This window comes from Pinus tabuliformis, chromosome 8 (assembly GCF_031772625.1).
Source record: "Pinus tabuliformis cultivar Carrire ecotype Pingquan chromosome 8, CPIR1, whole genome shotgun sequence".
Taxonomy (NCBI): domain Eukaryota; kingdom Viridiplantae; phylum Streptophyta; class Pinopsida; order Pinales; family Pinaceae; genus Pinus; species Pinus tabuliformis.
In genome coordinates this window covers 97,196,284-97,212,114 of record NC_142294.1, presented here as the reverse complement: position 1 = coordinate 97,212,114, position 15,831 = coordinate 97,196,284, and the positions used below count along the sequence as shown (strand labels likewise).

The window sequence follows — 15,831 nt, the reverse complement described above, 5'->3', positions numbered from 1 at the left end:
TGGCATATTTATAGAAGAATGCTTTCGATATTTTGGAGACCACGTTAAGTACTGTATAACTATAAATGAACTGTTCACCACCTGTTATTTAGGCTACAATGTGGGGCTTCATGCGCCAGGTTGTTGTTCCCCCGGATTTGGAAATTGCACAGCCTACAATTCTGCAACAGAGCTTTATATTGTATCCCGCAATATGCTTCTTGCACATAATGACACTGTCAAAATATATAAGATTATATCCTTTTTTAAATCAGAGTACTAAAATTGAATTAGAGAGAGCAGACTCAAACTCATAAACACAGCAACTTAAAACACTTAGAACTTTAGAACCTCGTAACTTATCTTCATTTAATCACTTATCTTCATTCAATCACTGAACTGATTTTTATACACAGAGGAAATTTCTGGAATCGGTGAGGCGGTAGCTTCTCTAAGAAGCTATCCAGCTCTTCAGACTTCTTCTCCAGAAGACGCCGACTTCTCTAGAAGATGCTAGGTTCTGTATTAATGTTGGTGGTTGGATTTATCAATGTTTTCCAACAAATTGAATATGGGTTCATACAAGTCTTGACTCAATATTGGAAAATGAAATTCAAGGAAAGCAGAAAGGTTCCATAGGCATGTCACTTATTGTGAACTGGATGGTGCCATTCAAAAAATCATTGCTTGTTTAATAGGCTACCCAGAGAAAAATTGACTTCAAAATAGGATGGTATGTGAAGCATGCAATTTGTTCTGCCAAGTGAATGACAGTTGAAGGAGTTTACAGGTAGAGCGTTTTCTTTGAATAATAAAGAACCAGTCTCCAAATTACAGTGGCAATGAAGGGCAACTGCAATTGTATGTATGTATAGGGTTAAATCAATAGGAGGTTGTCAATGATAGATGTAGTATGCGGTTCGTTGAACGGGGAATTGCTCATTACAATAATCTTAACAATGAGTTGTTCTCAGAATGGTATTTAAAACTCAAATTATTTACTTGCCTTGCACAGAGATTTACATGTATGTGGCTTTCCTACACACGAATATGATTTTTCATGCAGGTATAGAGCCTTTTGTGACTCTGTTTCACTCGGACATGCCACAAACTCTGGAAGACGAGTATGGGGGATTCCGTAGCAAAAGAGTCATGTAAGATTCATCGCCATGAATTATGAGAGACAGAGTTGACCATAAAAAATTGTTTGAAGATTTTAGCTTGAAAGACTGAAAATGCTACAGGGTGAATTAAAGATTTAAGTAAAAAAGGAGGCCATTGATAACATCATGGCTCCCCTGTGTATTATCGATTTCGTCAACTGGTTTTTACAATGAGAACAAACCCACAGAAATAACAAGGGAAAAAGGTCTGTAAAAAGACGACCAGATCCGTCCGTATGAGTTATAACAATTTTTCTCCTAACTATGATTCCCATCCATAAGCATATACACATACTTCACTAAAACACACACAGCGCTCTCTTTCTCTATATATATATCTCTCTGTAATCTTCGATCCCGCGACGTCAGAGTGCGGATTAATTTACTATAGTTTACAGTCAAGGCAGATCCTCAATAAATAAACCTTGAGGGGGACCCTGAGTTGAGTACAGAACACCGATATACAATTAATTAATTAACAGGCCGCCGAAGAATGCGTATAAGAATAGAACTGCGGTTTCGCCAAAGTGAAAGGCGGCGGCCTGCTGTTCTCCGCCGGAACAACCCTTTCACAGGAGGGGCACATGGTCAGAGTTGCCACTGGCATCTGCATATACAGCGGAGACGCCAATTTCAGAGCTCTTAATTCCTGCAATTCTTTCTGCAATCTCCTGTTCTCGTCTGTTAGCGATTCGCAGCATCTTTTCAGAAATTCGCAGTCCACTTCAGTTTGCTTCAGCTTTGTCCTGAAATGAATTCCAGCGAGTTCTACATTAAGCTTTAATTTCACAATATAATATTATTTATCTTTATTTAAAAAAGCCTAATTTAAATCAAAGATTTCTGAATCATTGTCCTGAAACGAATTCCGGCAAGTTCTACATTAAGATATAATCTCACAATATAATATTACCTATCTTTATTAAAAAAAAGATTAATTTAAATCTAGATTTCTGAATCGTTGCCCTGAAACGAATTCCGGCCAGTTCTACCTTAAGCTTTAATTTCACAATATAATATTACCTATCCTTACTAAAAAAAAGCCTAATTTAAATCAAGATTTCTGAATCACTGTCCTGAAACGAATTCCAGCAAGTTCTTAAGTTTTAATTTCACAATATAATATTACCGATCTTTATAAAAACGAATAAGTTAACTTTAATCAAGATTTCTGAATCACTGAGTATTCGAATTTGCCATATCAAAATACGAATCAAGAAAGGGGATGAGCTAACCTTGCTCTTCTATTCTGGAACCAGACTTCAACTTGCCGCGGGCGGAGATTCAACCTTTTGGCCAAGGCTTGCTTTTGCTTCTGTATAAAGAAAAGAGAACTTGCATGAGTACAAATCAAGAAATCACAAACGAAATTCTGCGAGGGAAATCAAGAAATCACAAAAGAAATTAGGTGAGGCAAATCAAGATTATATATATATTTAAGATCGACTTACAGGATTGAGGGAACTGTTCTCTTTAAAGCTTTCTTCCAAAAGAGCCGATTGCTCCTTGGACAATCTGAGTTTCTTCCTGGTGCCGCCCTCTTGATCAGCTTCTTCATCGCTAACCCTAGAGCAAGCTCTCTCCGCTACTTCGTTCACAAATAATCAATAGAAGCAACACGTGAGGCCACAGGTTCGAATGCCAACTATTCGATGCCAACTGAAACGAAACGCCCAAACCGTTTGGGCAACCCTTTTGAATCAATGATCTAAGGCTGAAATTGTTGCAATCGTCTAACATATAATCGTGTGGTTTACAAGATGACAGGTAGGCAGAGAGGGGAGTTGATCTCAGAGGGAACGCCTTACGGCGTAAATATGTTATATTTAATATATATTTTTAATGTCATTTTCTTGGATTTTATTTAGCGTGAATACAAGGGAGTTACATAACCCAAGTGCCATAGCAATGTTTCTTCCTGAAAACGTAATTTTCTTGTATTTTATTTAGGGCAAATAGGCAGGCATCACATAACCGAGGTGCCAGGTTGCAATGGTTGATTGTTTTTATTTTGTAATGCGGGAGGATGCGATTTTTTGGAATTTGTTTTTAATGCTAACGAGAGGGAATTCCAAAAGTTCGAATGCCAAGTTGTTAACAATGACCGAGGATGGAGGACTTTTCAAAAATGTAGTACCATGTTCTTTCTTATTGATTGTTAATGATGATACGTGGCTATTAATTAGTGCTATCGTAAATTATAATTTAAATTTTGCAGTTTGATTCATTTCCCATATCATTACATTTTTTGTTAATTTTGATAGTTGTCAATTAATAAATGATATAGTACATTTTTAATCATGTTTTGTAAAAAATTAATTTAAGTATGGTTTAAACATGTGATTTAGATATGCAAGGAAGTTAGTGATGTGAATTTTATCTATTAATCTAGTGGCAACAATGATAATATACTGGCATTTTTAAATTTAGTCCATCATATCAAAATTTTTGATTAGTAAAATCATCAAAGTTCCCAATTCCAATAGGAGGGATGTCTATATATAATGTTAAAATAACAAAATTATATTATCTTTACAAATATCTTAACCTTAAAAGAAACCTCTTTTAAATAAACTCTCTTTATTATTTAAAAATAAAAACCTTAATATCAATTATCTACATTGCAAATATATATATATATATATATAGTCTAATTTATAGATGAAATAGTTCTTTTCACGGAAATTCACCAAAATTTGATAATATAATTTCAAATTATTTGTTATTTAAAATACATTTTTGAATGCATTAATAGATTCAGCACTCTAAAAAACTCTTGGTGCACTCAAAGATTAAACAATTTAAACTCAAGTTTTTAAAAATGTCTAAAATTTTGATTAAAATTAATGAAAAAAAGTATTGTGAAAAACACCATTTCATATATATATATAAATATAATGCTTTAGCTTGAAAAATACTCCTTAAAGGTGTTGCTCTACCTTTCTTAAATTAGACTATTCATGCATATATATATATGCACCTACTACTTAGTACATGTTGCTTTACCTTGGAAAAGACTCCTTAGTGGGTGCTGCTTTACCTTTCTTAAATTAGACGCATATATATATATATATATATATGCACCTGCTGCTTAGTACATGTTGTTTGACAAAAGACGCATGTATATATATGCACCTGCTGCTTAGTACATGTTGTTTGACATTGAAAAAGACTCCTTAGTGGGTGCTGCTTTACCTTGAAAAGACAATGATAATCACTCCTGATATCCACTACGTTTTTTATCAAATGACAGTCAACATAACATGCAGGACGTTGTTTCCATTTTTTCACCGAATTCTTTGTTCATTTACTGTGAAAGAGAGTTCAAAGTCTTTACAGACCTAGAAAGTTCGTAGAGCAGGTCATTTTTTAACATTTTTATAATAGAAAATAGCAATACTGCTTTTCACGGCATTTCTGTAGACTTCTTCTTTCAAAACTTAACTCTTGAAGTGATTAATCTATGGAAGACTGACGAGCCAACGAAATTTTGGATCCTCTTGACGAGAAGGGGAGGTTTATGCTAAAAACTAATTTATAGGGGCACCAATCTATTTATAGGGACACAACAAAGCTCTTCTCAAATGATTAAGTCTATTTTGTTCTATCCAACAGACTTCTTGAGTTAGCATTACCTACGCTTCCCAACCCTAATTCTGTGCCTATCATCTCATCTTCTCCCCATGGAATTGTTGGGAATTTTGGAATGGGGAAAATACCAAAAACCAAATATTCAAACACACAGAGGCAATGCTCTGTTTCTTTTGCTCCAGGATCTTTTGTGCACACAGAAAACTTAAAAAAAATTTCACTGAGAGACAGAGTATTTCACCACCATAAAAACATTCTATTCATTAAAACCTGATACAAAGATTTACCACTGTAAAATCCTTTTTATATTCACTGGTGTGAAAAACAACTTACTGCTGTAATAAAAAGATTTACATAAGTTTACTGCTGTGAAAAACAAAATTACACAGGCTTACAAAATTCACTGCAACATTTTCTTTATGCACTTCTGTGCAAAAACCACACATGGTTTTTCTTACACCTGTGTTTTACCAAAATGCACCTCAAAACATTACCACTCTGTTCTTCCTATATTTTCTCGCACTGCTGTGCGTTCCATACATACCACACATTGTTTTTCTTTTCGGCCTCACGAGCTCTCTCTATTACAAAAAAGTCAACTACAAAAATATATAAAAATTACCAAGTACCAATACCCCATACGAAATTTACTTAATGAGCATATGCGCCCATACCTCCGATTAAAAAAAACTTACGTGCAATATATGAAAACTTCAATATACTACCTACCACTATGACATTTCATTAATTAAACGTATGGTCAACAAAACTTAGATTTACTCCACGCCATGAATTTAATTTGATTTGATGCTAGTCGTATGCAGGTTCAATCGATCAACGACGGAGAACACGGGAGCAAATCCAACGGTGGAGAACAATATCGGAAGGCCAACATGTGCTGAACATTAACTCCCGAGATTCTTACGTTGCGTTACGTCAGGGCTGAACCACGTGTCAGCTCCAAATTGTATCGGAGCTCCTTGCCGGATTATTCCTTCTGCCTGAAATCAACCCGAGAGCTTTCCGGCGAGGTTTATTGACCGGTTTCTGGCAGCTGCGTTGAAATTAGATTTCAACACTCCCCTTTAATTTCAACAGCTGGGCATTCGGTCATACCCAGACACTTTCTCAAAAATTCAAAGCTCTTCTGATCCAGTGGCTTTGTCAAGATGTCTGCTACCTGTTCTTGAGTCCTGCAATGTTCTAGGACAATTTCTCCATTGTTCACCAATTCTCTGATGTAGTGAAACCTGGTATCAATGTGTTTCGTTCTCTTATGAAACACTGAATTCTTTGACAATGCAATAGCTGAGCTATTGTCACAAAAGATCATTGTCGCTTTTGCCTGCTCTTGGCCTAAGCTTCTCAACATTCTTCTCATCCACACTGCTTGACATGCTGCTGCTGTAGCTGCCACATATTCAGCCTCTGCTGTAGACAATGCTACAATGGACTGCTTCTTAGAAGCCCATGAAATGGCTCCTGAACCCATATGAAAAACATAACCGGAAGTGCTCTTCCGATCATCTACACTTCCAGCCCAATCGCTGTCTGTGTATCCAACCAAATCTGAATGTTCTGAGGCATGATATAAAATTCCAAACATTTTGGTGCCTTTGACATACCTCAAAATCCTCTTTGCTGCTTGCCAATGTGCCTCCTTTGGCCTCTCCATGAATCTGGAAATCAAACTAACAGCATACATTAAATCAGGCCTAGTTGCTGTTAAATACATAAGACTGCCCACAATGCTTTTATACAAACTAGGATCAAAATCCTTGCTGCTGTCCTCTCTGCTGAGCTTTAATCCCATCACTGTGGGAGTGATGGCTGCCTTGCATTCTTCCATCTTAAATCTGCTCAAAATTTGATTTACATATCTTGCTTGAGATATAAAAATTCCTTTTTCATTTTGATCTACTTCTATGCCTAAGAAGTATCTCAACAAACCCATGTCAGTCATTTCAAATTCATCCTTCATGACTGATTTAAAATTCTCAATGAGCTGATCATCATTACGTGTGAAAATCACATCATCAACATATAAGACAACAATTAAAATCTTACCATCCTTTTCCTTGATGTAGACTGTGGGTTCTCCTTCACACTTGTCGAATTCATTATCCAATAGATATGAATCTATCCTGCTGTACCATGCTCTTGGCGCTTGCTTCAGCCCATAAAGAGCCTTCTTCAATTTGCACACTTTGTGCTCTTCACCTTTCTTCTCATAGCCGAGAGGCTGTTCAACATAAACCTCTTCTTTTAACACTCCATTTAGGAATGCTGATTTCACGTCCATTTGGTAGACTTTCCATTTATTTTGAGCTGCTATGGACAACACTGCTCTCACGGTTTCCATTCTTGCAACCGGTGCGAAAGTCTCCTCATAATCTCTCCCATACTGTTGCTTGTAGCCTTTGACAACCAGCCTTGCCTTGTGCCTTTCTATCTTGCCTTCAGCATTGCTCTTGGTCTTATAGACCCATTTCACACCAATGACTTCTTTGCCTTTTGGTAACTCAACCAAATCCCATGTTTTGTTTCTCTCTATGGCATTCATCTCCTCATCCATAGCTTCTATCCATTTCCTATCTTTGATTGCATCCTCGAAATGAATAGGATCATCAACATGACAATACAAGGCAAATAAGGAATTCATTCCTTCATCATAAATGTCACTTAGATTTCTAAATTTCTTACCTCTTTCATTTGGTGTGTAAGTGCTTGAAGATGCACTTGAATTTCCTCCTTGTGGTGTGCTTGGAGAAGCACTCTGATTGATCCTCAATGGTGTTCCTTGCTGTCCTTGTGTTGGCACTGCTGTTTGGGGATTCATTTCAGCCACTTCCTCTTCATCTTCATCATGAGACAAACAGTGTTTGACATTCACTGTTTTCTCTATGCTTCCATCCCAAGCTTCCTCCTCAATTAATTGAACATCCCTGCTTACAAAGAACTTCTTGGTAGATGGGATGTACAGCCTGTAGGCTTTGGATTCATCACTGTATCCAATGAAGATACATTTCTCCCCTTTGTTGTCCAACTTCCTCCTTAGCTGATCTGGTATGTGTGCATAGGCCACACACCCAAAAACTCTCATGTGGGTGACTCCTTGCTTTCTCCCACTCCATGCCTCTTCTGGCACTTTGTTCATGACTGCTTTTGTAGGACACCTGTTCAAAATATAAACTGCACAATGTACAGCTTCAGCCCAATACTCATTCGGCAAATGCTTTGCCTTCAGCATGCTCCTCGCCATATCCATGATGGTTCTGTTCTTCCTTTCAGCAACTCCATTTTGCTGCGGAGTGTACCGAGTTGTGAACTGTTTATGTATTCCATTTTCTCTACAAAACTTAAGGAATTCATTGGAGATATACTCACCTCCTCTATCAGTTCTCAATACTTTTATGTGCAGCTCACTTTGGTTCTCCACAAGTGCTTTGAAATTTTGGAATTTCTCAAAGATTTCACTTTTGTTCTTGAGGAAATATATCCAAGTCTTTCTCGTAAAATCATCAATGAATGTCAAGAAATATACGCTGCCAGCTAATGATGGAGCTTGCATTGGTCCACACAAATCGGAGTGGATAATCTCTAAGGGTGCCTTTGCCCTTATACTTTTCCCTGATGGAAAACTTTCTCTATGTTGTTTGCCGAATATACAACCTTCACAAAGGCTGTCCGGCTTCTCTATCAATGGTAATCCCTTTACCATTCCTTTTCTGCTCAATAAGTTTAGACCTCCAAAATTTAGATGCCCGAATCTCAAGTGCCATAACCAGTTCTCATCCTTTGGCACGCTTTGGAAGGCCTCTTGGGTGACTGCTGCAATTTCACCATTGTTTTTCATGTCTGCCCTGATCCGGAGAGGGAACATCCTGTTCCTTGTCATCTTCACTTCAGCAATGCATCTTTTGCTGGGTGGTATATCCATGATGGTGCACACATCATTTACAAAGTAAACGTTGTAGCCCTTTTGGATAAGCTGTCCAACACTCAATAGGTTACATCTCATTCCGGAGACATAGTAGACATCTGCTATGGTTTTCCTTTCTCCTTGTTTTGTAAATATTTTTACCTCCCCTTTTCCCATAACAGACACTTTACTATCAGTTCCTAGTGTGACCTCTGATTTCAAATTCTGATTTAAGGCTGAAAAGAGGGCTATATTCCCTGTCATATGGTTGCTGCAACCTGAGTCTAAAAACCATATGTCTTCACTATGTGTTTCATCCATGTTACAAGCTAACAAGACATTATTCTGACTGCTGTTTTCTCTTGTAACATTTGCATTTTGCCTACTGTTCATATCATGCTGTTTCTTTCTACAATCACTTGCATAATGTCCATACTTTTTGCAATAATAGCATTGAACATTAGATTTATCATACCTTTGTCCTTGAGCATGACACTGTTCTCTTTGTTGGCTGCTGCCTTGGCCTTGGTTCTGATTTGTATTGCTGCCTCTTTCTTGTGCATTTGATGGGCTGTTCCTTCCACCTCTGTTCTGGCTTCTGCCTCTTCCTCTTCGGTTTCCTCTGCCTTGACCTCTTCCTCTTCCAAAGGACATCTGGGTCTTGAAGGCTTGCTCAAGAGATGAGTTTTCATTCCTACTCAACCTCTGCTCATGTGTTATCAGTGATGCATGTAGCTCATCAACTGAATAGTTTGAGAGATCCTTTGTCTCTTCAATGGTGGTGACTATGGCATCAAACCTTGAGGGTAAGACCCTCAATATTTTCTCCACAATCCTTCTGTCTTCAATGGTTTCTCCATGAGTTCTCATTTGTGTGATTACACCAATCACATGAGTGAAGAATGAGTCAATGTTATCTGACTCCTTCATGCACAGATTCTCAAAGTCCTTTCTCAGCAATTGTAGTTTTGCTGTCTTCACTCTCTCCATGCCTTGATAAGCTGTCTTGAGGGTTTTCCATGCTTCATTTGCTGTCTTAGCTGCTGCTAACCTTGGAAACACACTCTGGTCTACTGCTAGATACAACAACATACGGGCTTTTGAATCCTTATTTCTATTGCTTTTCAGCTGATCTCTCTCTCCCTGAGTTAATGCATTGAACTCAGTTTCATCTGCTGGTTCTTCAAAACCTTCCTCAACTATTTCCCATAAATCTTGAGAGGCAAACAGGGTTGTCATGGTTATTGCCCAATAGTCATAGTTCTTCCCATTAAACTGTGGGAGCTGGGTGTTAAACAAACCCATACCAGTGCTTGTGCTGGCCATTCCTTGACTGTGTATTTAAAACACTGACTGTCTCTTCAATAACAAACAAGATAGCTATGAAGAATACCTGAATCCTTTGTTGTCTGAGTCTTCTGTCTGCCTGAGAAGTTTTGCTGCAGCAACAACCTTCTCCCTTCAGCTTCTTTAACTTCTTTAAAGAGCCTAAGCCTGCTCTGATACCACTGTTGGGAATTTTGGAATGGGGAAAATACCAAAAACCAAATATTCAAACACACAGAGGCAATGCTCTGTTTCTTTTGCTCCAGGATCTTTTGTGCACACAGAAGACTTAAAAAAAATTTCACTGAGAGACAGAGTATTTCACCACCATAAAAACATTCTATTCATTAAAACCTGATACAAAGATTTACCACTGTAAAATCCTTTTTATATTCACTGGTGTGAAAAACAACTTACTGCTGTAATAAAAAGATTTACATAAGTTTACTGCTGTGAAAAACAAAATTACACAGGCTTACAAAATTCACTGCAACATTTTCTTTATGCACTTCTGTGCAAAAACCACACATGGTTTTTCTTACACCTGTGTTTTACCAAAATGCACCTCAAAACATTACCACTTTGTTCTTCCTATATTTTCTCGCAATGCTGTGCGTTCCATACATACCACACATTGTTTTTCTCTTCGGCCTCACGAGCTCTCTCTATTACAAAAAAGTCAACTACAAAAATATATAAAAATTACCAAGTACCAATACCCCATACGAAATTTACTTAATGAGCATATGCGCCCATACCTCCGATTAAAAAAAACTTACGTGCAATATATGAAAACTTCAATATACTACCTACCACTATGACATTTCATTAATTAAACGTATGGTCAACAAAACTTAGATTTACTCCACGCCATGAATTTAATTTGATTTGATGCTAGTCGTATGCAGGTTCAATCGATCAACGGCGGAGAACACGGGAGCAAATCCAACGGTGGAGAACAATATCGGAAGGCCAACATGTGCTGAACATTAACTCCCGAGATTCTTACGTTGCGTTACGTCAGGGCTGAACCACGTGTCAGCTCCAAATTGTATCGGAGCTCCTTGCCGGATTATTCCTTCTGCCTGAAATCAACCCGAGAGCTTTCCGGCGAGGTTTATTGACCGGTTTCTGGCAGCTGCGTTGAAATTAGATTTCAACAGGAATTATATGCTCCTCTACTTCATCCTTCCCTTCCTCGACACCTGTTCTTCCTTATCCTTACTGCCTTCTGCGCCTCTCTATTCCGCTGCTACTTATGTTTGGACGTTCAATACGCTTCTTCTCATCTTCTCCCGATGGAATTATATGCTCATCGTCTTCATCCTTCCGTTCCTCGACACCTCTTTTTCAATATCCTTAGTTTCTGTTGTGTCTGTCTATTCCCCTCCTACTTATGCTTGGACGTGCAATACCAGTATTGCCGAAATACTCATAAATGTGCGGATCTGGATATACCGTATCCCTTCGGTGTAGGAAACCGTGGATGCGGTCACCCGCACATTCAGATCGACTGTGTGCAGAACTTAACTCCAGTAATCGCAATTCAGGGCCACAATTACACAATACTAGATTTTATCTACAATACCAATATATTCATTATTGCGAGGGGCGACGGGTGCAAATTCTTAGATGATCCCATTGACATGCTGGAACCGCCTCCAAAACATACAGACACCGCTTTGAGAATTGCTAAAGAGAACAGGACCCTGAACGTGTACACGTGTAATAAACAGGGTCAACTGGACCACTCACTATTGGTTAGCGGGAAATGTAATTCTAGTGTCTCTTACAGTTTATCCGAAAATGGGAATTGGACTCCGGGATGTTCTAAGACACAAGTAACAGTTAATGTGGGACTCATGGAACTGCTTTACAGCGATACAAAGAGAGATGAAAGCTGTAGATCATGTGAAGCAAGTCAGGGGATATGTGGTTACCGTTACAACACTTCGGATTCAACTTCACCGTTCGTGTGTTATTGCGAGGATGGTCCCCGTGCCGACAACTGCCAGGGCCATGGTATGCTCTATTTTTTAAATTTTCGCAAAACTACTTGGAACTGCTGCTGAATGCTGCTTCACTTAAGTTTTTAAGTCATTGACACCCAGGAAATGGGGTTGTTACATAGACAATTAAATGGAATAACTTGTCAATCGAACGGAATTAGGATCAGAATACACCCCTCCATTCTGCACTGCTGAACCAAAAGATATTGTAGATGTGTTTCCGATATTGTCAAGTATTTATTGTCTTTGCAGAAACTATGGATCGTTGCTTTTAACTCATAATAGTTGTCACGGTTGCGTTGCAGGTCCAAAAATCAAATCGGCCATTGTAATAGGTGACTATGGTTTCTTCGAAAAGAAAATCACTGTGAACTTGTTTCTTGTTTCCATTATTTTTGGTCAGGGTTATTGGAGAAAGATCTATTCTAATCGATCTGTCATTCCACTGCAGGTTGCATTTTTGGAGGAGTTGCACTGACGGCAATATTAATGATATTCTTAATTTTTTATGCCAAGAAGAGAAGACATCCTCCTGGTACCTCTACTTCAAAGGTGGAGAAATTCCTAAAGGATTATGCCTATGAAATGCCAACCAGATATTCACTCTCTGAAATTAAGAAGATGACAAACAACTTTGCGGAAAAGTTGGGCGAAGGAGGTTATGGCGTGGTGTATAAAGGAAAGCTTGTGAACGGAATTTTAGTGGCTGTCAAGCTTCTTGATAGGCATAGGCACAGCGAAACCCAATTCATGAATGAAGTCGCCACAATTGGACGGGTCCATCACTTCAATTTGGTTCGTCTGTTGGGGTATTGCTTCGAAAGCCCCACAAGCGCACTGGTATATGAATACATGCTTAATGGATCTCTCGACAAGTTTACATTTGCCGGAAAAGAGAATGGGCAAATCTTAACGTGGGAGCAATGCTATTCAATTTCTTTGGGTGTGGCTCGTGGAATTGCATATTTACACCAAGATTGCCAAAAACGCATCATACACTTCGACATCAAACCTCAAAATATATTGCTGGACGCCGACTTCACCCCTAAAGTTGCTGATTTTGGTCTCGCAAAACTTTGTGGGAAGGGAGACGACCATATTTCCATCACGACAGCAAGAGGGACGCCGGGATATGTTGCCCCAGAGGTGTGGTCGAGAGGTATGGATCCTATTACAGATAAATCAGATGTCTATAGCTTTGGAATGCTGTTGCTAGAGATTGTTGGGGGCAGAAAGAATATTGATGTACAGGTAAGCCGGTCCAGTCAGTTATACTTCCCTGAGTGGGCTTTCAAGCTGATTGAGAGTGGCGAGTTGGGGATGAGACTGAGAGGAGGAGAAATAGAGGCTGCAGAGGAGGAGAATGCGAGGAGACTCACAAAAATTGGATTGTGGTGCATTCAGTACCAGTCCAGAGATCGTCCTTGTATGACGAGGGTTCTCCAAATGTTAGAAGGTAATGGAGCAGACGTCCCCAATCCTCCATTACCCTTCAATTCCTCGGCTACGCCTGAAAATCCTATAGTGTCCTCCACAGTGAGTTCTTCAATTGAAATTACTCTTCCACGGTGATTTGACACATCGTGTTTGGAAGTGGTTTCTTTATATATGTAATATTATGGAACATTGGCATTTGTTTTTTAATGATTTAATGACATTATATTAGAAAGAGATATGTATAAAAAATGAATTGCTTTTCAAAATAATTAATGGTATTATATATGAGAGAGATTTATAAATGGAAAGATTTTCAAAAGATTTATACAAATTATATTCGGCAGATATATGTTTATGTGATAAGTAGGTTTTTTTAAGGCCATTTCCATATTGTTTTTCTTACTGCTGATTTTTTATATTAAAATATTTTATGTTGTTTACATTGTTAATAGTATTATACATTTTATGTTATCAGTTTTAAAATTTAATTAAATGAAATTAAATATGAGATTACTTATTTTCTTAAATAAGCGAATATTTATTTTATTTTATTTTATGTTATTTTATTATTATAAGAATTGTTATTTTTTAGGGTTTGGATTGATAATTATTTTTTAAAACATTAAAAAAACTAAATTTTTTATTTATTTTGCTTATCAATTATATAAAAAAAAATGATTTACAGATATATTAAGGGAATTAATAATGGTGAATTAGCCTTCTAAATTTTATAAATAATTTAATAAAATACAATTAAAAATTCATATAATTTATTCTTTAAAAATATTTTTACAAGGTTAGAGTTGAAATTAGCTTTCTAAATTTTATAGATAATTTAATATATAACCCAATTAAAAGTTCATATAATTTATTTTTCAAAAAATATTTCTACAAGGTTAGAGTTGAAAAAAACATTTGAGAGGAAATTTATAGTTTAAGATACTCAGAGTGGTTTTCTTTCCTTATAAAAAACTTTATCTTCAAAAGGTTTTAAAATAACATATGATGTGGTGGAAGACATATTCAAACAAAGTAAAAACATTAACTTAAAATTGTTTAAGCTCAAGTGGCAATGGCAGTGGAAATGAAGAGTGGCTTGGGATCAAATGTACGAAACTCAGATAGTCCTAGCAAGCTTACAAAAAAAATAACATATATTTATTTAAATGGTTTATTAATTATATTTTTTATTAAATTTAAATTTAAAAGCAAAGTAATCTCATATAGAGTTTATTTTGGCTGCTACCACTACTGCGTAGATCCATTTTAACCCCAGATATATCAAACCTCTAGAGGGATCAAATCTCTTGGTAAATCTCGGGTTAAGATGGATCTAGGTTGGTTATATAATATCTATATTTGTTTCTATGTGTCTGTTATTAATTCTCTCTCCCCTTCATTTTGTGTCGTTCTATCTCCCTCTCTCCTTCTCTCTGCCCCCCTCCCTCTCTCCCCAATTTCTCTCTCCCCCACTCCCTATCTCCCAACTCTCCCTCTTTTTCCCACTCTCTCTCCCTACCATCTATATCTATATATCCCTACATCTCTCCTTTATCTCTCTATCTCACCAATCCAAACACAGACAGACACACTCTCTCTCTCTCTCCATATCTATCTCTCTTCCTCCCTATGTCTCTATCTTCTTCCCTCTCTCCTCCCTCCAACTTTGTCACTATCTCTCTCCCTCTATCCTTCTCTCTCTCTCCCCTCCATCTCTATCTTTTGCTCTCTCTCTTCCCCTCATCTCCCTATCTCTCTCATCCCTTTTCTCTCTCTTCTTCTCTCTCTCTCTCAGTCTCTCCCTCACTCTCTATGTCCCCACCACTCTCTCTCTCTTTGTCCTTCAACTCTGTCACCATCTCTCCCCCCTCTCCCCTCCCCCATTTATTTCTTAAATTTGATCCCATTGTACTGTATTTAAGAAAGTTTCTAAATTAGAAAAAATCAAATTATTGCTAATATTAAACCTATATTTTGGATCAATAGTATAAAAAAAAATTACAATAATTAAAACCTTCAAAGAATAATGCGTTATTTCGCCTCTATCATTGGTAGTCACTTTGCTTGCTCTCATCCCATGGATCCTTAATTAAGATGGATATATGCTAGTTCTTAATGATATTATTTATATTATAAAAATAACATCTCTATATAGAAGGTATTCTCATTTTAAAGTTTAGATATATTTCAAAAATAATTATAACCTTTTTGCTTTTAGATTTATTTAAAAAAATGTTATTAAATTAAATTAAAATAAAATATTTTGATTGTGAAATAAGTTAGGGTTTTTTGGTATGTGGTATTCATAAGCCATGGTATTGGCCCATGGTATTGTAACAAACCCTATTTTCAAGTTAACAACCATGGTAAAGCGAGGGTGAATATCCATGGTTACAAATTTTGT

The 15,831-nt window shown here is 37.2% G+C and overlaps 2 protein-coding genes across 2 annotated transcripts; one reads left to right on the top strand and one right to left on the bottom strand.

Annotated features, from left to right (window-relative positions):
- Nucleotides 1-1,282: 1,282 nt before the first annotated feature.
- LOC149234309 (homeobox-leucine zipper protein HAT22-like) lies at nt 1,283-2,743 on the bottom strand (the record flags this gene model as incomplete). The annotated part of the gene is made up of 3 exons (XM_089368226.1): nt 1,283-1,888; nt 2,378-2,457; nt 2,594-2,743. Coding segments are annotated over 3 exons (501 nt in total), but the record flags the coding sequence as incomplete, so codon positions are not given.
- An 8,536-nt stretch (nt 2,744-11,279) lies between these two features.
- LOC149234308 (LEAF RUST 10 DISEASE-RESISTANCE LOCUS RECEPTOR-LIKE PROTEIN KINASE-like 2.4) lies at nt 11,280-13,564 on the top strand. Its single transcript, XM_089368225.1, has 2 exons — nt 11,280-12,003; nt 12,442-13,564. The coding sequence occupies exons 1-2, from the start codon at nt 11,280-11,282 to the stop codon at nt 13,560-13,562; spliced, it is 1,845 nt and encodes a 614-aa protein (XP_089224351.1). The 3' UTR covers nt 13,563-13,564.
- The last annotated feature ends 2,267 nt before the right edge of the window (nt 13,565-15,831 follow it).

Excerpts from the sequence above, each read along its gene's own strand:
- LOC149234308 (XM_089368225.1), top strand. The coding sequence starts at position 11,280 with ATGGAATTATATGCTCATCGTCTTCATCCTTCCGTTCCTCGACACCTC. Across the intron at positions 12,004-12,441 it reads CGACAACTGCCAGGGCCATG|GTTGCATTTTTGGAGGAGTT; the intron begins GTATGCTCTATT and ends ATTCCACTGCAG.